The following is a 25,504-nucleotide window of genomic DNA, read 5'->3' on the forward strand; positions in this document are numbered from 1 at the left end:
TACTACACCCATATACTACACCCATATACTACACATACATACTACACCCACATACTACACCCACATACTACACCCACGTACTACACACATATACTACACCCACATACCTCACCCACATTCTACACCCACGTACTACACGCACATACTACACCCACATACTACACCCACATACTCCACCCACATACTACACCCACATACTACACCCACATACTACACCCACATACTCCACCCACATACTACACCTTGTTCCCATTAATTTAATAATGTCTTTTGTCACGCATATTCCGAAGATGAATAATTCTCACGCACTTCAAATGGATACTAGTACTGCTACTACTACTATTACTACTACTACTATTACAACAAGTGCTACCACTACAACTGCGGCTGCTGCTGCTACTATTAGTGCTACTACTACTACTATTTGTGCTACTACTATTACTACTACTTCTACTAGTATTACTACTACGATTCTTACTACTACAACTGTTACTACTACTTCCACTACTACTACTACTACTACTATTACTACTACTACTATTACTATTTTTACTACTAGTATTACTTCTACTACTACTATTACTACTACTATTACTACTACTACTGTCACTACTAGTATTACTTCTACTATTACTACTACTACTACTAGTAGTAGTAGTAGCACCGCTACTACTTCCATAATAATAATAATAATAATAATAATAATAATAATAATAATAATAATAATAATAATAATAATAATAATAGTAATAATAATAATAATAATCATAATAATAATAATAATAATAATAATAATAATAATAATAATAATAATAATAATAATAATAATAATTTTATTATTTTACTATTATATTATTATTAATGTTATTATAATTTTTAATATTAGTGTTTCTATCATTAATAATAAATTTTGAGAATACGGTGGTTGTAAAAGTTGACTAAGAACCCGGGTTGAGGAGAGAAACGTTAGGATAACATTTAAGTTTGTTTTGGGTCATTGTCAGACCACAACTGAGAGAGCAAGAAGCAGGAAGGTCAAAAGAGGAGAAGGGAGGGAGGAGGAGCACTACTACTACTGATAGTAGTAGTAGTAGTGCTAGTAGTAATAGTAGTTTAAGTGGTGGAAGTAGTAATAGTTGTAGTAGTGATGGCAATAATACTATTAATAATAATAGCAGCACAGTAGTAGTAATAATAATAAGGCAACTAGCCCATGGGTTCAGGGCAACCACCCTCACAACCCCCCCCCCCCACCCCACCCCCCACCCCCATGGAAAAACCCAGGAACAGATCCCGTGTGGTGAGCTCTTAGTATGTTATAATTTATTCAACATTCATCACACACACATTCCCTCTGGACCAGCCAACTGGTAAATCACACTTTATCTGTTCTGGAGCCCCACTGTTGTATTAATTGTACAGTACAACCAATCAATTGCACAGGAGTGTGAGAGCTGGAGTGTCAGCCAAGGTGATGTTGTACATGTCTGTGTGGCTGTGAGTCAGACACTCTAGCTAGTCTAGACCACTTACACACTATCTTGTATTCTGAAGTGTAACCTGCAGTTATGAGCGGCTCTCTCTCTCTCTCTCTCTCTCTCTCTCTCTCTCTCTCTCTCTCTCTCTCTCTTATCGCTATACTGCTGATTTTAACTTTACAAATACTGTACACAGAGGAGAAGGAATATACGGGTAAAGAAAAACTAGCCACTGTGTTAGTGTCATGCTACTCTATGATTACTGACATAGTGTACAGCCAGGTGCAACAAACCTGCACTCAATATGTTACCTGTGTTTATAATAACCAAAGGTGGAAGACAGGAGAGGCAAAGAAAAAGATAATGAAGAAGACAAATGAAGGGGGAATGAGAGGTTTCGGCGAAGGTTAGGTTAGATGAAGGATGTTTCGAAGTTATATTAATGTACTTGGCAATGTAACGGGAAAGTAATGATTCTACAGAAACAATATTGAAGTTAGTAAAATTGTGCTTAAAAACTGCTTGACTAAGACGGTGTTTTTAAAGCTGGATGGCATATAATATACCAGAGGACCAGTTAATACGAAGGTTGTGATCTTTGATATGTTAGAAAATAGCATTGTGAGAGTTGCCAAGAATAAGACATCTTCTGAGCTCTTTAAGTCTTTCAGTGAGTGGCTACCTTATACATTCTACTAAGTCTTAAGTTGATGATGTCATCTTCACCATTTTGTCAACATCAACGTGCACTATTTTCATCTGTCCCAAATGATAGTTGCAACCTTCTCACTACACTTTCTCTAGCCACTGGTCGCCTTAATTCAGACTTACACTGCTGTCTTACACAACAAACTACCCAGACTTATCACTAACAATCCCTGGTTCATATTCTCCCTTAATGTGTTGCTAATATTTTCTATGTTACACTTTCCAAACATCAGCTTGAACTTCTTAATACTCTTATTTCCCTTGGTCCTTCACTCTTCCTTCGTGCTGGCATTGATGTACTTACTGTTGATTCTTCTAGCCAACCTAATTCTCACAGTATCTCTGACATGTCTACTAATATACTTTTTTTTTTTAAGAATCACCACCATCTTCGTCACTTCAACTTACCATTACATTTCTGAGATCTGACACTAATATTGTTAACTAATATTGTTATCTAATATTGTTAACTAATATTGTTATCTTTCCTCCTGACAAAGACAGTTCAATGGCTACCTTAATCGTCAGGATTATTTCCCGGTTCTAACTTTCACACTATACATCCCTGTCGGTTCTAACTTTCACACTATACATTCCTCTCGGTTCTAACTTTCACATTATACATTCCTCTTTTTTCTAACTTTCACACTATGCATTCCACTTGGTTCTAACTTTCACACCATACATTTCTCTCGGCTCTAATTTTCACACTACACATTTCTCTCGGTTCTAACTTTCACACTATACATTCCTACTGGTTCTAACTATTACACTATACAGTTCTCTCGGTTCTAATTTTCACACTATACATTCCTCTCGGTTCAAACTTTCACAGTATACATTCCTCTCGGGTCTAATTTTCACCCTATACACTCCTCGTGGTTCTAACTTTCACAATATACATCCCTCTAAGTTCTAACTTTCGCACTATACATTCCTCTTGGTTCTAACTTTCACACTATACATTCCTCTCGGTTCTAACTTTAACTCTATACATTGCTCTTGGTTCTAACTTTCACAATATACATTCCTCTATGTTCTAACTTTCGCACTATACATTCCTCTCGGTTCTAAATTTCACACTATACTTTCCCCTTTTTCCTAAATTTCACATGATGCATTCCACTTGGTTCTAACTTTCACACTATACATTCCTCTTGGTTCTAACTTTCACACTATGCATTCCACATGGTTCTAACTTTCACACTATACATTCCTCTCGGTTTTAACTTTCACACTATACATTCCTATTGGTTCTAACTTTCACACTATATAGTTCTCTCGGTTCTAACTTTCACACTATTCATTCCTCTTTTGTTTAACTTTCACACTATGCATTCCACTTGGTTCTAACTTTCACACCATACATTTCTCTCGGTTCTAACTTTCACACTATACATTCCTCTCGGTTCTAACTTTCACACTACATTCCTCTTGGCTCTAAATTCCACCCTATACATTCCTCTCGGTTCTAACTTTCACCCTATACATTCATCGTGGTTCTAACATTCACAGTATACATTCCTCTAGGTTCTAACTTTCACCTTATACATTCCTCGTGGTTCTAACTTTCACAATATACTTTCCTCTAAGTTCTAACTTTCGCACTATACATTCCTCTTGGTTCTAACTTTCACACTATACATTCCTCTAGGTTCTAACTTTCACTCTATACCTTGCTCTTGGTTCTAACTTTCACAATATACATTCCTCTAGGTTCTAACTTTCACAATACACATTTCTCTATGGTCTAACTTTCGCACTATACATTCCTCTTGGTTATAACTTTCACTCTATACATTGCTCTTGGTTCTAACTTTCACAATATACATTCCTCTATGGTCTAACTTTCGCACTATGCACTCCTCTCGGTTCTAACTTTCACACTATACTTTCCTCCTTTTTCTAACTTTCACACTATGCATTCCAATTTGTTCTAACTTTCACAACATACATACCTCTAGGTTTTAACTTTCACACTACACATTCCTCTTGGATCAAACTTTCACTCTATACAGTTCTCTCGGTTCTAACTTTCACACTATACATTCCTCTTTTGTTTAACTTTCACACTATGCTTTCCACTTGGTTCTAACTTTCACACCATACATTTCTCTCGGTTCTAACTTTCACACATCACTTTCCTCTCGGTTCTAACTTTCACATTATACATTCCTATTGGTTCTAACTTTCACACTATACAGTTCTCTAGTATCTAATTTTCACACTATACATTCCTCTCGGTTCTAACTTTCACACTATACATTCCTCTTTTGTTTAACTTTCACACTATGCTTTCCACTTGGTTCTAACTTTCACACCATACATTTCTCTCGGTTCTAACTTTCACACATCACTTTCCTCTCGGTTCTAACTTTCACACTATACATTCCTCTCGGTTCTAAATTTCACACTATACATTCCTCGTGGTTCTAACATTCACACTATACATTCCTCTTAGTTCTAACTTTCACAATATACATTCCTCTAAGTTCTAACTTTCGCACTATACATTCCTCTTGGTTCTGACTTTCACACTATACATTCCTCTCGGTTCTAACTTTCACTCTATACATTGCTCTTAATTCTAACTTTCACAATGTACATTCCTCTAGGTTCTAACTTTCACAATACACATTTCTCTATGTTCTAACTTTCGCACTATACATTCCTCTAGGTTCTAACTTTCACACTATACATTCCTCTCGAGTCTAACTTTCACTCTATACATTGCTCTTGGTTCTAACTTTCACAATATACATTCCTCTATGTTCTAACTTTCGCACTATACATTCCTCTTGTTTCTAACTTTCACACTATACATTCCTCTCGGTTCTAACTTTCACTCTATACATTGCTCTTGGTTCTATCTTTCACAATATACATTCCTCTATGTTCTAACTTTCGCACTATACATTCCTCTCGGTTCTTTCTTTCACACTATACTTTCCTCTTTTTTTCTAACTTTCACACTATGCATTCCACTTGGTTCTAACTTCCACCCTATACATTCCTCTCGGTTCTAACTTTCACCCTATACATTCCTCGTGGTTCTAACATTCACACTATATATTCCTCTCGGTTCTAACTTTCACGCTATATATTCCTCTCGGTTCTAACTTTCACGCTATATATTCCTCTTGGTTCTAACTTTCACAATATACATTCCTCTAAGTTCTAACTTTCGCACTATACATTCCTCTTGGTTCTAACTTTCACACTATACATTCCTCTCGGTTCTAACTTTCACTCTATACATTGCTCTTGGTTCTAACACTCACAATATACATTTCTCTAGGTTCTAACTTTCACAATACACATTTCTCTACGTTCTAACTTTCGCACTATGCATTCCTCTTGTTTCTAACTTTCACACTATACATTCCTCTCGGTTCTAACTTTCATTCTATACATTGCTCTTTGTTCTATCTTTCACAATATACATTCCTCTATGTTCTAACTTTCGCACTATACATTCCTCTCGGTTCTTACTTTCACACTATACTTTCCTCTTTTTTCTAACTTTCACACTATGCATTCCACTTGATTCTAGCTTTCACACTATACATTACTCTTTTTTCTAACTTTCACACTATTCAGTTCTCTCGGTTCTAACTTTCACACTATACATTCCTCTTTTGTTTAACTTTCACACTATGCATTCCACTTGGTTCTAACTTTCACATCATGCATTTCTCTCGGTTCTAAATTTCACAATATACATTCCTCTCGGTTCTAACTTTCACACTATACATTCCTCTTTTGTTTAACTTTCACACTATGCTTTCCATTTGGTTCTAACTTTCACACCATACATTTCTCTCGGTTCTAACTTTCACACATCACTTTCCTCTCGGTTCTAACTTTCACACTATACATTCCTCTCGGTTCTAACTTTCACACTATACATTCCTCGTGGTTCTAACATTCACACTATACATTCCTCTCGGTTCTAACTTTCACGCTATACATTCCTCTTATTTCTAACTTTCACAATATACATTCCTCTAAGTTCTAACTTTCGCACTATACATTCCTCTTGGTTCTGACTTTCACACTATACATTCCTCTCGGTTCTAACTTTCACTCTATACATTGCTCTTAATTCTAACTTTCACAATGTACATTCCTCTAGGTTCTAACTTTCACAATACACATTTCTCTATGTTCTAACTTTCGCACTATACATTTCTCTAGGTTCTAACTTTCACACTATACATTCCTCTCGAGTCTAACTTTCACTCTATACATTGCTCTTGGTTCTAACTTTCACAATATACATTCCTCTATGTACTAACTTTCGCACTATATATTCCTCTTGTTTCTAACTTTCACACTATACATTCCTCTCGGTTCTAACTTTCACTCTATACATTGCTCTTGGTTCTATCTTTCACAATATACATTCCTCTATGTTCTAACTTTCGCACTATACATTCCTCTCGGTTCTTTCTTTCACACTATAATTTCCTCTTTTTTCTAACTTTCACACTATGCATTCCACTTGGTTCTAACTTCCACCCTATACATTCCTCTCGGTTCTAACTTTCACCCTATACATTCCTCGTGGTTCTAACATTCACACTATATATTCCTCTCGGTTCTAACTTTCACGCTATATATTCCTCTTGGTTCTAACTTTCACAATATACATTCCTCTAAGTTCTAATTTTCGCACTATACATTCCTCTTGGTTCTAACTTTCACACTATACATTCCTCTCGATTCTAACTTTCACTCTATACATTGCTCTTGGTTCTAACACTCACAATATACATTTCTCTAGGTTCTAACTTTCACAATACACATTTCTCTACGTTCTAACTTTCGCACTATGCATTCCTCTTGTTTCTAACTTTCACACTATACATTCCTCTCGGTTCTAACTTTCATTCTATACATTGCTCTTTGTTCTATCTTTCACAATATACATTCCTCTATGTTCTAACTTTCGCACTATACATTCCTCTCGGTTCTTACTTTCACACTATAATTTCCTCTTTTTTCTAACTTTCACACTATGCATTCCACTTGGTTCTAGCTTTCACACTATACATTACTCTTTTTTCTAACTTTCACACTATTCAGTTCTCTCGGTTCTAACTTTCACACTATACATTCCTCTTTTGTTTAACTTTCACACTATGCATTCCACTTGGTTCTAACTTTCACATCATGCATTTCTCTCGGTTCTAAATTTCACAATATACATTCCTATTGGTTCTAACTTTCACACTATACAGTTCTCTCGGTTCTAATTTTCACTCTATACATTCCTCTTGGTTCTAACTTCCACCTTATACATTCCTCTCGGATCTAACTTTCACACTATACATTCCTCTCGGATCTAACTTTCACACTATACATTCCTCTTGGTTCTAACTTCCACCTTATACATTCCTCTCGGTTCTAACTTTCACACTATACATTCCTTTCGGATCTAACTTTCACACTATACATTCCTCTTGGTTCTAACTTCCACCTTATACATTCCTCTCGGTTCTAACTTTCACACTATACATTCCTCGTGGTTCTAACATTCACACTATACATTCCTCTTGGTTCTAAATTTCACAATATACATTCCTCTAAGTTCTAACTTTCGCACAATACATTACTCTTGGTTCTAACTTTCACACTATACATTCCTCTCAGTTCTAACTTTCACTCTGTACATTGCTCTTGGTTCTAACTTTCACAATATTCATTCCTCTAGGTTCTAACTTTCACAATACACATTTCTCTATGTTCTAACTTTCGCACTATACATTCCTCTTGGTTCTAACTTTCACACTATACATTCCTCTTTGTTCTAACTTTCACGCTATACATTCCTCATGGGTCTAACTTTCACACTATACATTCCTCTAGTTTCTAACTTTCACACTCTATATTCCTCGTGGTTATAACTTTCACACTATACATTCCTCACGGTTCTAACTTTCACACTATACATTCCTCGTGATTCTAACTTTAACCCTATACATTGCTCTTGGTTCTAACTTTCACAATATACATTCCTCTGGGTTCTAAATTTCGCACTATACATTCCTCTTGGTTATGACTTTGACACTATACATTTCTCTAGGTTCTAACTTTCACACTATACATTCCTCTTGGTTCTAACTTTCACACTATACATTCTCTTTGTTCTAACTTTCACAATATACATTCTTCTAGGTTACAACTTTCACACTATACATTCCTCTCGGTTCTAACTTTCACACTATATATTCCTCTTGGTTCTAACTTTCACAATATACATTCTCTTGGTTCTAACTTTCACAATATACATTCATCTCGGTTCTAACTTTCACACTATACATTCCTCTAGGTTCTAACTTTCACACTAGACTTTCCACTTGGTTCTAACTTTCACACTATAAATTCCTCTAGGGTCTAACTTTCACACTATATATTCCTCTAGGGTCTAAATTTCACACTATACATTCGCCGTGGTTCTAACTTTCACCCTATGCATTCCTCGTGGTTCAAACTTTCATACTGTAAATTCCCCTCGGTTCTAACTTTCACTCTATACGTTGCTCTTGGTTCTAACTTTCATAATATACATTCATCTAGGTTCTAACTTTCGCACTATACATTCCTCTTGGTTCTAACTTTGACACTATACATTCCTCTTGGTTCTAACTTTCACACTATACATTCCTCTCAGTTCTACCTTTAACACTATAGATTTTCTTGGTTCTAACTTTCACAATACATATTCCTCTAGGTTCTAACTTTCACACTGTACTTTCCACTCGGTTCTAACTTTCACACTATACATTCCTCTAGGGTCTAACTTTTACACTATGCATTCTATTGATTCTAACTTTCACAATATACATTCCACTCGGTTCTAACTTTCACACTATACATTCCTCTCGGTTCTAACTTTCACGCTATACATTCCTCTAGGGTCTAACTTTTACACTATGCATTCTATTGATTCTAACTTTCACAATATACATTCCACTCGGTTCTAACTTTCACACTATACAATCCTCTTGGTTCTAACTTTCATGCTGTACATTTCTCTAGAGTCTAACTTTCATACTATACATTCCTCAAGTTTCTAACTTTCACACTATTCATTCCCCTTGGTTCTAACTTGCACACTATACATTCCTCGTGGTTCTAACTTTCACACTATACATTCCTCGTGATTCTAATTCTCACCCTATACATTGCTCTTGGTTCTAACTTTCACACTATACATTCCTTTAGCTTCTAACTTTCGCACTATACATTCCTCTTGGTTATAACTTTGACACTATACATTCCTCTTGGTTCTAACTTTCACACTATACATTCTCTTGGTTCTAACTTTCACAATATACATTCCTCTTGGTTCTAACTTTCACACTATATATTCCTCTAGGTTCTAACTTTCATGCTATACATTCCTCTAGGGTCTAACTTTCCCACTATATATTCCTCTTGGTTCTAACTTTCACACTATACATTCCTCTTGGTTCTAACTTTCATACTATATATTCCTCTTGGTTTTAATTTTAACACTATCCATTCCTCTTGGTTCTAACTTTCACACTATACATTCCTCGAGGTTCTAACTTTCACCCTATACATTCCTGGTGGTTCTAACTTTTACACTATACATTGCTCGTGCTTCTAACTTTCATACTGTACATTCCTCTGGGTTCTAACTTTCACTCTATACATTGCTCTTGGTTCTAACTTTCATAATATACATTCCTTTATGTTCTAACTTTCACAATATATTCATCTAGGTTCTTACTTTCGCACTATACATTCCTCTTGGTTCTAACTTTGATATTATACATTCCTCTCGGTTCTAACTTTCACAATATACAATTTCTTGGTTCTAACTTTCACAATACACATCCCTCTAGGTTCTAACTTTCACACTATACATTCTCTTGTTTCTAACTTTCACAATACTCATTCCTCTCGGTTCTAACTTTCACAATATACATTCTCTTGGTTTTAACTTTCACACTATACATTCGTCTCGGTTCTAACTTTCACACTATACATTCCTCTTGGTTCTAACTTTCACGCTATACATTCCTTTATGGTTTGGCTTTCACACAATACATTCCTCTTGGTTCTAACTTTCACGCTATACATTTCTCTTGGGTCTATCTTTCACGCTATACATTCCTCTTGGTTCTAACTTTCATGCTATACATTCCTCTAGGGTTTAACTTTCACACTATACATTCCTCTTGGTTCTAACTTTCGCACTATACATTCCTCTTGGTTCTAACTTTTACGCTATACATTCCTCTAGGGTCTAACATTCACACTATACATTCCTCCTGTTTCTAACTTTCACGCTATATATTCCTCTTGGTTCTAACTTTCACACTATACATTCCTCTTGGTTTTAACTTTCGCACTATATATTCCTCTTGGTTCTAACTTTCACACTATACATTCCTCTTGGTTTTAACTTTCACGCTATACATTCCTCTTGGTTTTAACTTTCACACTATACATTCCTCTTGGTTTTAACTTTCGCACTATATATTCCTCTTGGTTCTAACTTTCACGCTATATATTCCTCTAGGTTCTAACTTTCACACTATATATTCCTCTTGGTTCTAACTTTCACGCTAACATTCCTCTTGGGTCTAACTTTCATACTATACATTCCTCTTGGTTTTAACTTTCACGCTATACATTCCTCTTGGTTTTAACTTTCACGCTATACATTCCTCTTGGTTCTGATTTTCACACTATATATTCCTCTAGGTTCTAGCTTTCTTGATCCCATCAAGAGAACTTTTAACCAGGAAAGTAAAGCATTAATCTCTGTCCTAATGATCTTGTTCTTGTTCTCCGCTTCCCTTCCCCCTCAAGAAAGGTTCCTTGATTCTAGTAAGAGGCTCTTGATCTAGGGAATTCGATCTGTGTTCCGGTTTCCTGAATGGAGCCTGAATGCCTTCCATTCCCCAAGGTGCGCTGTATAATCCTACGGGTTTAGCGCTCCCCATGATTATAACAATAATCAGCTTCCCTGTTTTCTCTCTCTTTCTTGCTTTATGATGTCAATAAAACCCACAAGTTGGTATTCCTCTTGGTGCCAACATTTCTTAAGGAGGTTCTGTCTCTTAGCTCCTGTCAGGTGATGACTGTCTCTTAACTCCTGTCAGGTGATGACTGTCTATTAACTCCTGACAGGTGATAACTGTCACCTTACTCCTGTCAGGTGATAACTATATCTTAGCTCCTGTCAGGTGATAACTGACTCCTGACTCCTGTCAGGTAATAACTAACTCTTAGCTCCTGTCAGGTGATAACTATCTCTTAGCTCCTGTCAGGTGATAACTGTCTCTTATCTCCTGTCAGGTAATAACAATCTCTTAACTCCTGTCAGGTGATAACTGTCTCTTAGCTCCTGCCAGGTGATAACTGTCTCTTAGCTCCTGTCAGGTGATAACTGTCTGTTATCTCCTCTCAGGTGATAACAATCTCTTAACTCCTGTCAGGTGATAACTGTCTCTTAGCTCCTGTCAGGTGGTGACTGTCTCTTAGCTCCTGTCAGGTGATGACTGTCTCTTAACTCCTGTCAGGTGATAACTATCTCTTAGCTCCTGTCAGGTGATAACTGTCTCTTAGCTCCTGTCAGGTGATAACTCTTTTAACTCCTGTCAGGTGATAACTATCTCTTAACTCCTGTCAGGTGATAACTGTCTCTTAGCTCCTGTCAGGTGACAACTGTCCCTTAACTCCTGTCAGGTGATAACTGTCTCCTAGCTCCTGTCAGGTGATAACTATCTTTTAACTCCTTTCAGATGATAACTGTCTCTTAGCTCCTGTCAGGTAATAATTATCTCATAGCTCCTGTCAGCTGATAACTGTCTCTTAACTTCCGTCAGGTAATAACTATCTCTTAGCTCCAGTCAGGTGATAACTATCTCTTGGCTCCTGTCAGGTGATAACAGTCTCTTAACTCCTCTCAGGTGATAACTGTCTCTTGGCTCCTGTCAGGTGATATCAATCTCTTAACTCCTGTCAGGTGATAACAGTCTCTTAACTCATGTCAGGTGATAACTATCTCTTGGCTCCAGTCAGGTGATAACTGTCTCTTACCTCCTGTCAGGTGATAACTATCTCTTGGCTCCTGTCAGGTGATAACTGTCTCTCAACTCTTGTCAGGTGATAACTCTCTCCTAACGAGCGGAAAAATAATGTAAGGGACCTGGGAGTAGTAATGTCACAACAGTGCCACGATCGCACGTGCAAAGAAAATGATAGGATGGATAATGAGAACTTTCAAAACGAGAGATGCCAAGCCCATGATGATCCTTTTCAAATCACTTGTTCTCTCTAGGCTGGAATACTGCTGTACATTAACATCTCCATTCAAAGCAGGTGAAATCGCAGATCTAGAGAGTGTACAGAGATCCTTGACTGCACGTATAAGTTCTGTCAAGCACCTTAACTACTGGGAACGCTTGGAAGCACTTGACTTGTACTCGTTGGAACGCAGGAAGGAGAGATATATCATAATCTACACTTGGAAAATCTTGGAAGGAATGGTCCCAAATCTGCACACAGAAATCACTCCCTACGAAAGTAAAAGACTGGGCAGGCGATGCAAAATGCCCCCAATAAAAAGTAGGGGCGCCATTGGTACACTAAGGGAAAACACCATAAGTGTCCGGGGCCCAAAACTGTTCAACAGCCTCCCATCAAGCATTAGGGGAATTGCCAATAAACCCCTGGCTGCCTTCAAGAGAGAGCTGGACAGATACCTAAAGTCAGTGCCGGATCAGCCGGGCTGTGGCTCGTACGTTGGACTGCGTGCGGCCAGCAGTAACAGCCTAGTTGATCAGGCCCTGATCCATCGGGAGGCCTGGTCATGGACCGGGCCGCGGGGGCGTTGATCCCCGGAATAACCTCCAGGTAACCTCCAGGTAACTCCTGTCAGGTGATAACTATCTCCTAGCTACTGTCAGGTGATAACTGACTCCTAACTCCTGTCAGTTAATAACTATCTCTTAGCTCCTCTCAGGTGATAACTATCTCTTAGCTCCTGTCAGGTAATAACTATCTCTTAACTCCTGTCAGGTGATTACTATCTTGTAACTCATGTCAGGTGATAACTATCTCTTAGCTCCTGTCAGGTGATAACTGTCTCTTAGCTCCTGTTAGGTGATATCTATCTCTTAACTCCTGTCAGGTGATAACTATCTATTAACTCCTGTCAGGTGATAACTGTCTCTCAACTCTTGTCAGGTGATAACTGTCTGTTAACGCCTGTCAGGTGATAACTCTCTCCTAACTCCTGTCAGGTGATAACTATCTCCTAGCTACTGTCAGGTAATAACTATCTCTTAACTCCTGTCAGGTGATAATTATCTCTTAACTCCTGTCAGGTGATAACTATCTCTTAGCTCCTGCTAGGTGATAACTGTCTCTTAACTCCAGTCAGGTAATAACTATTTCTTAGCTCCTGTCAGGTGATAACTGTCTCTTAGCTCCTTTCAGGTGATAACAGTCTCTTAACTCCTGTCAGGTGATAACTGTCTCCTAACTCCTGTCAGGTGATAAATATCTCTTAACTCCTGTCAGGTGTTAACTGTCTCCTAACTCCTGTCAGGTGATAACTATCTCTTACCTCCTGTCAGGTGATAACTTTCTCTTAACTCCTGTCAGGTAATAAATATCTCTCAACTCCTGTCAGGTGATAACTGTCTCTTAAGTTCTGTCAGGTAATAACTATCTCTTAACTCCTCTCAGGTGATAACTATCTCTTAACTCCTGTCAGGTGATAACAATCTATTAGCTCCTGTCAGGTAATAACTATCTATCAACTCCTGTCAGGTGATAACTGTCTCTTAACTCCTGTCAGGTGACAACTATCTCTTAACTCCTGTCAGGTGATAACAATCTATTAGCTCCTCTCAGGTAATAACTATCTCTCAACTCCTGTCAAGTGATAACTGTCTCTTAACTTCTGTCAGGTAATAACAATCCATTAGCTCCTGTCAGGTAATAACTGTCTCTCAACTCCTCTCAGATGATAACTATCTCTTGGCTCCTGTCAGGAGACAACTATCTCTTAACTCCTGTCAGGTGATAACAATCTATTAGCTCCTGTCAGGTAATAACTATTTCTTAACTCCTCTCAGGTAATAACTATCTCTCAACTCCTGTCAGGTGATGACTGTCTCTTAACTTCTGTCAGGTAATAACTATCTCTTAGCTCCTCTAAGGTGATAACTATCTCTTGGCTCCTGTCAGGTGATAATTATCTCTTGGCTCCTGTCAGGTGATAACAGTCTCTTAACTACTCTCAGGTGATAACTATCACTTGGCTCCTGTCAGGTGATAACTATCTCTTGGCTCCTGTCAGGTGATAACAGTCTCTTAACTCCTCTCAGGCGATAACTATCTCTTAACTCTTGTCAGGTGATAACTGTCTCTTGGCTCCTGTCAGGTGATAACTGTCTCTTGGCTCCTGTCAGGTGATAACAGTCTCTTAACTACTCTCAGGTGATAACTATCTCTTGGCTCCTGTCAGGTGATAACTATCTCTTGGCTCCTGTCAGGTGATAACAGTCTCTTAACTCCTCTCAGGCGATAACTATCTCTTAACTCTTGTCAGGTGATAACTGTCTCTTAGCTCCTGTCAGGTAATAACTATCTCTTGGCTCCTGCCAGGTAATATGTATCTCTTGGCTCTTGTCAGGTGATAACTGTCTCTTTAATTCCTGTCAGGAGATAACTATCTCTTGGCTCCTGTCAGTTAATATCTGTCTCTTGGCTCCAGACATGTGATAACTGTATCTTAACTCCTGTCAGGTAATATCTATCTTTTGGCTTCTGTCACGTGATGTCTCTTAGCTCCTGTCAGGTGATAACTCTCTCTTAGCTCCTATCAGGTGATAACTATCCCTTGGCTCATGTCAGGTAATAACTATCTCTTAACTCCTGTCAGGTGATAACTGTCTCTTAACTCGTGTCAGGTGATAACTGTCTCTTAACTCCTGTCAGGTAATAACAAGCTTTTAACTCCTGTCAGGTGATAACTATCTCCTAGCTCCTGTCAGGTGGTAACTCTCTCTTAACTCCTGTCAGGTGATAATTGTCTCTTAGCTCCTGTCAGGTAATAACTATCTCTTAACTCCTGTCAGGTAATAACTATCTCTTAACTCCTGTCAGGTGATAATTGTCTCTTAGCTCCTGTCAGGTAATAACTATCTCTTAACTCCTGTCAGGTGATAACTATCTCTTAACTCCTCTCAGGTGAACTATCTCTTAGCTCCTGTTAGGTGATAACTATCACTAATTTATTTGGCTCTTTTCCTGCTCAGCTCCGTCACTCACAAAACTTCATCAAACGTTTCAGGCAACATCCGTTCTGGAAGATGCTGAGTCTAGGCAACATCCGTCGTGGAACATGCTGAATCTATGCTACATCCGTCTTGGAAGATTCTGAGTCAAGTCAACATCCGTCCTGGAAGATGTAGGATCTAGGCAACTTCCGTCCTGGAAGATGCTGAGTCTAGGCAACATCCGTCCTGGAAGATGCTGAATCTAGGCAACATCCGTCCTGGAAGATGATGAGTCTAGGCAACATCCGTCCTGGAAGATGCTGAGTCTAGGCAACATCCGTCCTGGAAGATGCTGAATCTAGGCAACATCCGTCCTGGAAGATGCTGAGTCTAGGCAACATCCGTCCTGGAAGATGCTGAGTCTAGGCAACATCCGTCCTGGAAGATGCTGAGTCTAGGCAACATCCGTCCTTGAAGATGCTGAGTCTAGGCAACATCCGTCCTGGAAGATGCTGAGTCTAGGCAACATTTGTCCTGGAAGATGCTGAGTCTGGGCAACATCCGTCCTGGAAGATGGTAAGTCTAGGCGACATCCGTCCTGGAAGATTCTGAGTCTCGGTAACATCCCTCCTGGAAGATGTTGAATCTAGGCAACATCCGTCCTGGAAGATGCTGAGTCTAGGCAACATCCGTCCTGGAAGATGCTGAGTCTAGGCAACATCCGTCCTGGAAGATGCTGAGTCTGGGCAACATCCGTCCTGGAAGATGCTGAGTCTAGGCAACATCCGTCCTGGAAGATGCTGAGTCTGGGCAACATCCGTCCTGGAAGATGCTGAGTCTAGGCAACATCCGTCCTGGAAGATGCTGAGTCTAGGCAACATCCGTCCTGGAAGATGCTGAGTCTGGGCAACATCCGTCCTGGAAGATGCTGAGTCTAGGCAACATCCGTCCTGGAAGATGCTGAGTCTAGGCAACATCCGTCCTGGAAGATGCTGAGTCTGGGCAACATCCGTCCTGGAAGATGCTGAGTCTAGGCAACATCCGTCCTGGAAGATGGTAAGTGTAGGCAACATCCGTCCTGGAAGATGCTGAGTCTAGGCAACATCCGTCCTGGAAGTTGCTGAGTCTGGGCAACATCCGTCCTGGAAGATGGTAAGTGTAGGCAACATCCGTCCTGGAAGATGCTGAGTCTAGGCAACATCCGTCCTGGAAGATGGTAAGTGTAGGCAACATCCGTCCTGGAAGATGCTGAGTCTAGGCAACATCCGTCCTGGAAGATGCTGAGTCTAGGCAACATCCGTCCTGGAAGATGCTGAGTCTGGGCAACATCCGTCCTGGAAGATGCTGAGTCTAGGCAACATCCGTCCTGGAAGATGGTAAGTGTAGGCAACATCCGTCCTGGAAGATGCTGAGTCTGGGCAACATCCGTCCTGGAAGATGCTGAGTCTAGGCAACATCCGTCCTGGAAGATGCTGAGTCTAGGCAACATCCGTCCTGGAAGATGCTGAGTCTAGGCAACATCCGTCCTGGAAGATGCTGAGTCTGGGCAACATCCGTCCTGGAAGATGCTGAGTCTGGGCAACATCCGTCCTGGAAGATGCTGAGTCTGGGCAACATCCGTCCTGGAAGATGCTGAGTCTGGGCAACATCCGTCCTGGAAGATGCTGAGTCTAGGCAACATCCGTCCTGGAAGATGCTGAGTCTGGGCAACATCCGTCCTGGAAGATGCTGAGTCTGGGCAACATCCGTCCTGGAAGATGCTGAGTCTGGGCAACATCCGTCCTGGAAGATGCTGAGTCTGGGCAACATCCGTCCTGGAAGATGCTGAGTCTGGGCAACATCCGTCCTGGAAGATGCTTAGTCTTGTCACTGAGCTTCACTTCACTAATGTTCCTTAAGACGATGATCTTAATTCTCTGAGAGTGAAGGTTATTGATGAACTACTTCGCCCCCCTCTGTTCCCACTGATGTCTTGATCTTTTTCAATTATCTTATTCTTCATTGCTACCACTCTCTCAGGTATTACGTCTACCTTGGTGAGAGTTCTTCACTGCTACTACTCTCTCAGGTATTACGTCTACCTTGGTGAGAGTTCTTCACTGCTACTACTCTCTCAGGTATTACGTCTACCTTGGTGAGAGTTCTTCACTGCTACCACCCTCTCAGGTATTACGTCTACCTTGGTGAGAGTTCTTCACTGCTACTACTCTCTCAGGTATTACGTCTACCTTGGTGAGAGTTCTTCACTGCTACCACCCTCTCAGGTATTACGTCTACCTTGGTGAGAGTTCTTCACTGCTACCACCCTCTCAGGTATTACGTCTACCTTGGTGAGAGTTCTTCACTGCTACCACCCTCTCTGGTATTACGTCTACCTTGGTGAGAGTTCTTCACTGCTACCACCCTCTCAGGTATTACGTCTACCTTGGTGAGAGTTCTTCACTGCTACCACTCTCTCTGGTATTACGTCTACCTTGGTGAGAGTTCTTCACTGCTACCACTCTCTCAGGTATTACGTCTACCTTGGTGAGAGTTCTTCACTGCTACCACTCTCTCTGGTATTACGTCTACCTTGGTGAGAGTTCTTCACTGCTACCACTCTCTCAGGTATTACGTCTACCTTGGTGAGAGTTCTTCACTGCTACCACTCTCTCTGGTATTACGTCTACCTTGGTGAGAGTTCTTCACTGCTACCACTCTCTCAGGTATTACGTCTACCTTGGTGAGAGTTCTTCACTGCTACCACTCTCTCTGGTATTACGTCTACCTTGGTGAGAGTTCTTCACTGCTACCACTCTCTCAGGTATTACGTCTACCTTGGTGAGAGTTCTTCACTGCTACTACTCTCTCTGGTATTACGTCTACCACTTGCTTTACTATTACCACTACTACTTCCTCATTACTACTACCACCACTGCTGTGCTACTACTATTGCTACCACCATCTCCATTACCACCGATACCACCACCACCACTACTACTACTACTACTTCTATCACTACTATTTCTGCTACTTCTATTATTATTACTACTACTACTACTACTATGGAGCTCTTCATCCTCCTGCCTCCCCTCAGTCTGTCTACTGCCCTTCTCTATCTCTTACACTCTCAGTTGTGATATGACAATAGTCCAGGATGGACAGAAACACCATCCTGGGGTAATAAACAGAAATACGTAAAGCGAACAATAAATTAGTTAAGTCTATGGGTAAGATCCTTAAGTCATTGCAATAAAAGTTGACTAAGTAAATGTTCAGTAAACTCAATAATCTTGTAAGACTTATACAAATGTTAGTTCAATACAATGTTATAGTAAAAAAAATCAAAATTCTTACCTTATTCTTGAAGAAGTTGATAACATTATCAACTCCAGCCCAGGTTCCCTGAGCCCAGCGGAGGAGTGGAAGTCTCTCTACAGCCTGGTGATGTATACACAAGTGTTAGTACATTGTGTAGCTTATACTCCAGCCCAGGTTCCCTGAGCCCAGCGGAGGAGTGGAAGTCTCTCTACAGCCTGGTGATGTATACACAAGTGTTAGTACATTGTGTAGCTTATACTCCAGCCCAGGTTCCCTGAGCCCAGCGGAGGAGTGGAAGTCTCTCTACAACCTGGTGATGTATACACAAGTGTTAGTACATTGTGTAGCTTATACTCCAGCCCAGGTTCCCTGAGCACAGCGGAGGAGTGGAAGTCTCTCTACAACCTGGTGATGTATACACAAGTGTTAGAACATTGTGTAGCTTATACTCCAGCCCAGGTTCCCTGAGCCCAGCGGAGGAGTGGAAGTCTCTCTACAGCCTGGTGATGTATACACAAGTGTTAGTACATTGTGTAGCTTATACTCCAGCCCAGGTTCCCTGAGCCCAGCGGAGGAGTGGAAGTCTCTCTACAACCTGGTGATGTATACACAAGTGTTAGTACATTGTGTAGCTTATACTCCAGCCCAGGTTCCCTGAGCCCAGCGGAGGAGTGGAAGTCTCTCTACAACCTGGTGATGTATACACAAGTGTTAGTACATTGTGTAGCTTATACTCCAGCCCAGGTTCCATGAGCACAGCGGAGGAGTGGAAGTCTCTCTACAGCCTGGTGATGTATACACAAGTGTTAGTACATTGTGTAGCTTATACTCCAGCCCAGGTTCCATGAGCACAGCGGAGGAGTGGAAGTCTCTCTACAGCCTGGTGATGTATACACAAGTGTTAATACATTGTGTAGCTTATATTAACATTAACATTAACACTACAGCCTGGTGATGTATACACAAGTGTTATATCTTAGTACATTGTGTTGCTTATATTAACATTAACATTAACACTACAGCCTGGTGATGTATACACAAGTGTTATTACATTATCTTGCTTATATTAACATTAACATTAACACTACAGATTGGTGTTGTATACACAAGTGTTATATCTTAGTACATTGTGTTGCTTATATTAACATTAACATTAACACTACAGCCTGGTGATGTATACACAAGTGTTAGTACATTATCTTGCTTATATTAACATTAACATTAACACTACAGCCTGGTGATGTATACACAAGTGTTATATCTTAGTACATTGTGTTGCTTATATTAACATTAACATTAACACTACAGCCTGGTGATGTATACACAAGTGTTATTACATTATCTTGCTTATATTAACATTAACGTTAACACTACAGCCTGGTGATGTATACACAAGTGTTAGTACATTGTGAAGCTTATATTAACATTAACATTAACACTACAGCCTGGTGATGTACACACAAGTGTTAGTACATTGTGTAGCTTATATTAACATTAACATTAACACTACAGCCTGGTGATGTACACACAAGTGTTAGTACATTGTGTAGCTTATATTAACATTAACACTACAGCCTGGTGATGTACACACAAGTGTTAGTACATTATCTTGCTTATATTAACATTAACATTAACACTACAGCCTGGTGATGTATACACAAGTGTTATATCTTAGTACATTGTGTTGCTTATATTAACATTAACATTAACACTACAGCCTGGTGTTGTATACACAAGTGTTAGTACATTGTGTAGCTTATACTCCAGCCCAGGTTCCCTGAGCCCAGCGGAGGAGTGGAAGTCTCTCTACAACCTGGTGATGTATACACAAGTGTTAGTACATTGTGTAGCTTATACTCCAGCCCAGGTTCCCTGAGCCCAGCGGAGGAGTGGAAGTCTCTCTACAGCCTGGTGATGTATACACAAGTGTTAGTACATTGTGTAGCTTATACTCCAGCCCAGGTTCCCTGAGCCCAGCGGAGGAGTGGAAGTCTCTCTACAGCCTGGTGATGTATACACAAGTGTTAGTACATTGTGTAGCTTATACTCCAGCCCAGGTTCCCTGAGCCCAGCGGAGGAGTGGAAGTCTCTCTACAGCCTGGTGATGTATACACAAGTGTTAGTACATTGTGTAGCTTATATTAACATTAACATTAACACTACAGCCTGGTGATGTATACACAAGTGTTATATCTTAGTACATTGTGTTGCTTATATTAACATTAACATTAACACTACAGCCTGGTGATGTATACACAAGTGTTATTACATTATCTTGCTTATATTAACATTAACATTAACACTACAGATTGGTGTTGTATACACAAGTGTTATATCTTAGTACATTATGTTGCTTATATTAACATTAACATTAACACTACAGCCTGGTGATGTATACACAAGTGTTAGTACATTATCTTGCTTATATTAACATTAACATTAACACTACAGCCTGGTGATGTATACACAAGTGTTATATCTTAGTACATTGTGTTGCTTATATTAACATTAACATTAACACTACAGCCTGGTGATGTATACACAAGTGTTATTACATTATCTTGCTTATATTAACATTAACGTTAACACTACAGCCTGGTGATGTATACACAAGTGGTAGTACATTGTGTAGCTTATATTAACATTAACATTAACACTACAGCGTGGTGATGTACACACAAGTGTTAGTACATTGTGTAGCTTATATTAACATTAACATTAACACTACAGCCTGGTGATGTACACACAAGTGTTAGTACATTGTGTAGCTTATATTAACATTAACATTAACACTACAGCCTGGTGATGTACACACAAGTGTTAGTACATTATCTTGCTTATATTAACATTAACATTAACACTACAGCCTGGTGATGTATACACAAGTGTTATATCTTAGTACATTGTGTTGCTTATATTAACATTAACATTAACACTACAGCCTGGTGTTGTATACACAAGTGTTAGTACATTGTGTAGCTTATACTCCAGCCCAGGTTCCCTGAGCCCAGCGGAGGAGTGGAAGCCTCTCTACAACCTGGTGATGTATACACAAGTGTTAGTACATTGTGTAGCTTATACTCCAGCCCAGGTTCCCTGAGCCCAGCGGAGGAGTGGAAGTCTCTCTACAGCCTGGTGATGTATACACAAGTGTTAGTACATTGTGTAGCTTATACTCCAGCCCAGGTTCCCTGAGCCCAGCGGAGGAGTGGAAGTCTCTCTACAACCTGGTGATGTATACACAAGTGTTAGTACATTGTGTAGCTTATACTCCAGCCCAGGTTCCCTGAGCCCAGCGGAGGAGTGGAATTCTCTCTACAGCCTGGTGATGTACACACAAGTGTTAGTACATTGTGTAGCTTATATTAACATTAACATTAACACTACAGCCTGGTGATGTATACACAAGTGTTATATCTTAGTACATTGTGTTGCTTATATTAACATTAACACTACAGCCTGGTGATGTATACACAAGTGTTATTACATTATCTTGCTTATATTAACATTAACATTAACACTACAGATTGGTGTTGTATACACAAGTGTTATATCTTAGTACATTATGTTGCTTATATTAACATTAACATTAACACTACAGCCTGGTGATGTATACACAAGTGTTAGTACATTATCTTGCTTATATTAACATTAACATTAACACTACAGCCTGGTGATGTATACACAAGTGTTATATCTTAGTACATTGTGTTGCTTATATTAACATTAACATTAACACTACAGCCTGGTGATGTATACACAAGTGTTATTACATTATCTTGCTTATATTAACATTAACGTTAACACTACAGCCTGGTGATGTATACACAAGTGTTAGTACATTGTGTAGCTTATATTAACATTAACATTAACACTACAGCCTGGTGATGTACACACAAGTGTTAGTACATTGTGTAGCTTATATTAACATTAACATTAACACTACAGCCTGGTGATGTACACACAAGTGTTAGTACATTATCTTGCTTATATTAACATTAACATTAACACTACAGCCTGGTGATGTATACACAAGTGTTATATCTTAGTACATTGTCTTGCTTATATTAACACTAATATTAACATTAATATTAATACTAACAGTAATACTAATACTACCACTAATACTAAATAAAACATTAACATTAATACTACCACTAATAATAATAAAAACACTAATATTAGGGTTGTTCAGGCAACCAGGAACCATTAGAGAGTTACGTCGAGCACCCATCCCCCCTCTGGCGGGCTGGGACGAAACTAGTTCTTGGTGTCTGATTTGTTTCAATTTCTACTCTTGGTAATATTGACCTTACCTGGTGTGGGTTGAAGTTTGGAGAGTCACTTCACCTCCACTCTTCTCCTAATCAGGTAAGGTGATCTACCAGGAGTATTACTGTTTGTTCCTTTCTTTTGTTTGCTGGTAACCAGTAATGATTTTGGCATTTATCACTCTTTCCCATTCTTAAATGTTATATTATCATGACCATTGGTAACCAGTTTATTTTTTCTTATTACCAGCTGTGTTCCTGGCGTGGTCATCCAGGATAGACGCCAGATAAAGGAGCAAGACATTTGTTAATGGGACTTATTAACAATTATTAGACTACTACTGGCCTTTATTTATTCTACTTGTGGTGCTCCAACCAAGTGGTAGAGGACATCCCTAAACATCGGACTGTCACCATCCGCCCAGGATAACCTACATCATTAATATCAGAAGATCTGTCCAGGGCCTTACCTACTCCTGCCCAACTACAAGAACCAAAGCCATTTTTTTATTATATTTAAATTTTTAAGTAAAATCCTCAACTCATTATTCTTATTTTTCCTAGTCGTTTCTTTATTTATTTTTCCATTAGTTTTTTGCTCAGATGAAAGGCGTTCCACTGACAATCTTAGTACATTGTCTTGCTTATATTAACAATAACATTAACATTAATATTATTACTAACAGTAATACTAATACTTATACTACCACTAATAATAAATAAAACATTAACATTAATACTAACACAAATAATAATAAAAACACTAATAACATTATTACTACTACTACAACTATCACTAACACTAATCTAATAAAAATAATAAACTGTTACTACTAATATTATTTTTCAGATACCTGCCGTCCCCCACGGAGGTAAACTTTCACCATCACTCGCTCTTATCAGTCTTGCCAGGTACGCCGATAATACAGTTCAGATACACGTCCACAAAGCGCTACATCTCTACCCTTCCTTCAGAGTGCAGACACTCAACGTCCAGGACTCAAGTCAGGCTAACTGGTTTCTCTGAATCCGTTCAGCATTAACAACAACAACTTCTTCATCAATTACAACTTCAGCATCAACAACAACTTCAGAATCAACAATTAGAAGTTCAGCATCAACAACAACAACTTAAGCATAAAAAAACTTCGGCATCAACAATAACTTCAGCATCAACAATAACTTCAGCATCAACAATAACTTCAGCATTAACAATAACTTCAGCATCAACAATAACTTCATCAAAAGCATCAACAATTTCAGCATCAACAACAACAACTTCATCATCAAATAAGGTTCAGAATCTTTTTCAAGATTCGCTGGTATTGTCTCGGCCTGGGTGACCCGAGCTTGGCTCCCTGTCACGGTTGTGTCTTTAAGGACACGTCAGCTGCACAGCAGCTGACAGCAGGGCCAAGGAAACTGCGTAGCAGCAGGTGAATTCGAGAAGGGCCTAAAGAGCAACCACTGCAGGGTCCACTGGAGTCAAACCCCGGCTTTAGGCCAGGGCCTGAGCGCTAGGGTAGCTCAACTTCAGGGTGATTGGTTGATAGGAAGCTATGCTAGTGGGGATTAGCATCTTTAATGTTTGTGAATTTCGATGTGGAGACGTGAGTAATTCGGATCATGCTGTCATATTCGGTAATGAACTCTTGGATGTCCTCAAGCATGTTTTGAGTGGTGCGTTGTTGATTGGGGTCCATGGTAACCTTCACCGTTCCATCTTGGATTCGACGGTAGAGTTCGTTTCAGAACATTCGATCCTCGTATTGGTCAGTATTATAGAACCTGATGCCAGGCCAGTCTGAGAATTTACGGTTTAATATTCCCCTTAATTCTGCAGTGAGTTTAGCAGCCTGTGCAGGTGTCATGACTGCAAATGGTTTTTTAGTAGCAGTGGGAGTGGCGGTCGCATGTCGTCTGCCAGTGGTAATGTTTATAGCAGTGGAGGGAGATGGCGCGGTAGTAGGACATTCTTCAGTTGATGAGAGTTTTTTTTCTTTCGTGCCTGTTGATTGGTGGGCTGGAGTGAGGTCTCTGATTGATCGGTTTCCGTGGTGAAGGAAGTCAGTGGAAGCATCTCATTCGTGGGATTTTGAAGAGTCTCGTCACATGGTGGTGGTGGAGCTGCTTGAGAGGAACTTGCGGGTGTTGAAACATTGATGATGTTTGAGGTGGTGTTGATTATGCCTGAAGAAGGTGGAGAATCCGGGAATGTAAAACTGGGCGACATCTTGTTTAGCCTGAAGAGTTCATTGATGGTGGTGTTGAAGGCTCCAGGTATGGCCATATTCTGGAAATGAGCATATAGATTCAACGACAGGTATTGGCGGTATTGTGTTGCTGGTGAAAGATGGAGTTTGAATGGACCGGAGTATTTCAGTGGTGTCTGCTTGCAGCTTCGTGACTGCAGCATACGTTGGAGATCTTGCAGTTGTTTTCTTTTGTTGTTCCAGGTTTTTCTTGAGAAATT

At 39.6% G+C, this 25,504-nt stretch overlaps 1 protein-coding gene across 4 annotated transcripts in view; it reads right to left on the minus strand.

Moving 5' to 3' along the window:
* The window catches only part of LOC128694511 (glyoxylate/hydroxypyruvate reductase A-like), a 451,562-nt gene that overhangs the window by 277,992 nt on the left and 148,066 nt on the right, over window positions 1-25,504 (minus strand). For 3 of the 4 annotated variants that reach the window (XM_070098029.1, XM_070098027.1, XM_070098030.1), the window contains one exon: window positions 18,797-18,880. The exons of the other annotated variant lie outside the window; for it this stretch is intronic. In XM_070098029.1, the coding sequence (XP_069954130.1) occupies window positions 18,797-18,880 (84 nt within the window). The remainder of the gene's footprint in view (window positions 1-18,796; window positions 18,881-25,504) is intronic. 4 annotated transcript variants of the gene reach the window in all.

This window comes from Cherax quadricarinatus, chromosome 60 (genome assembly GCF_038502225.1).
Source record: "Cherax quadricarinatus isolate ZL_2023a chromosome 60, ASM3850222v1, whole genome shotgun sequence".
Taxonomy (NCBI): Eukaryota; Metazoa; Arthropoda; class Malacostraca; order Decapoda; family Parastacidae; genus Cherax; species Cherax quadricarinatus.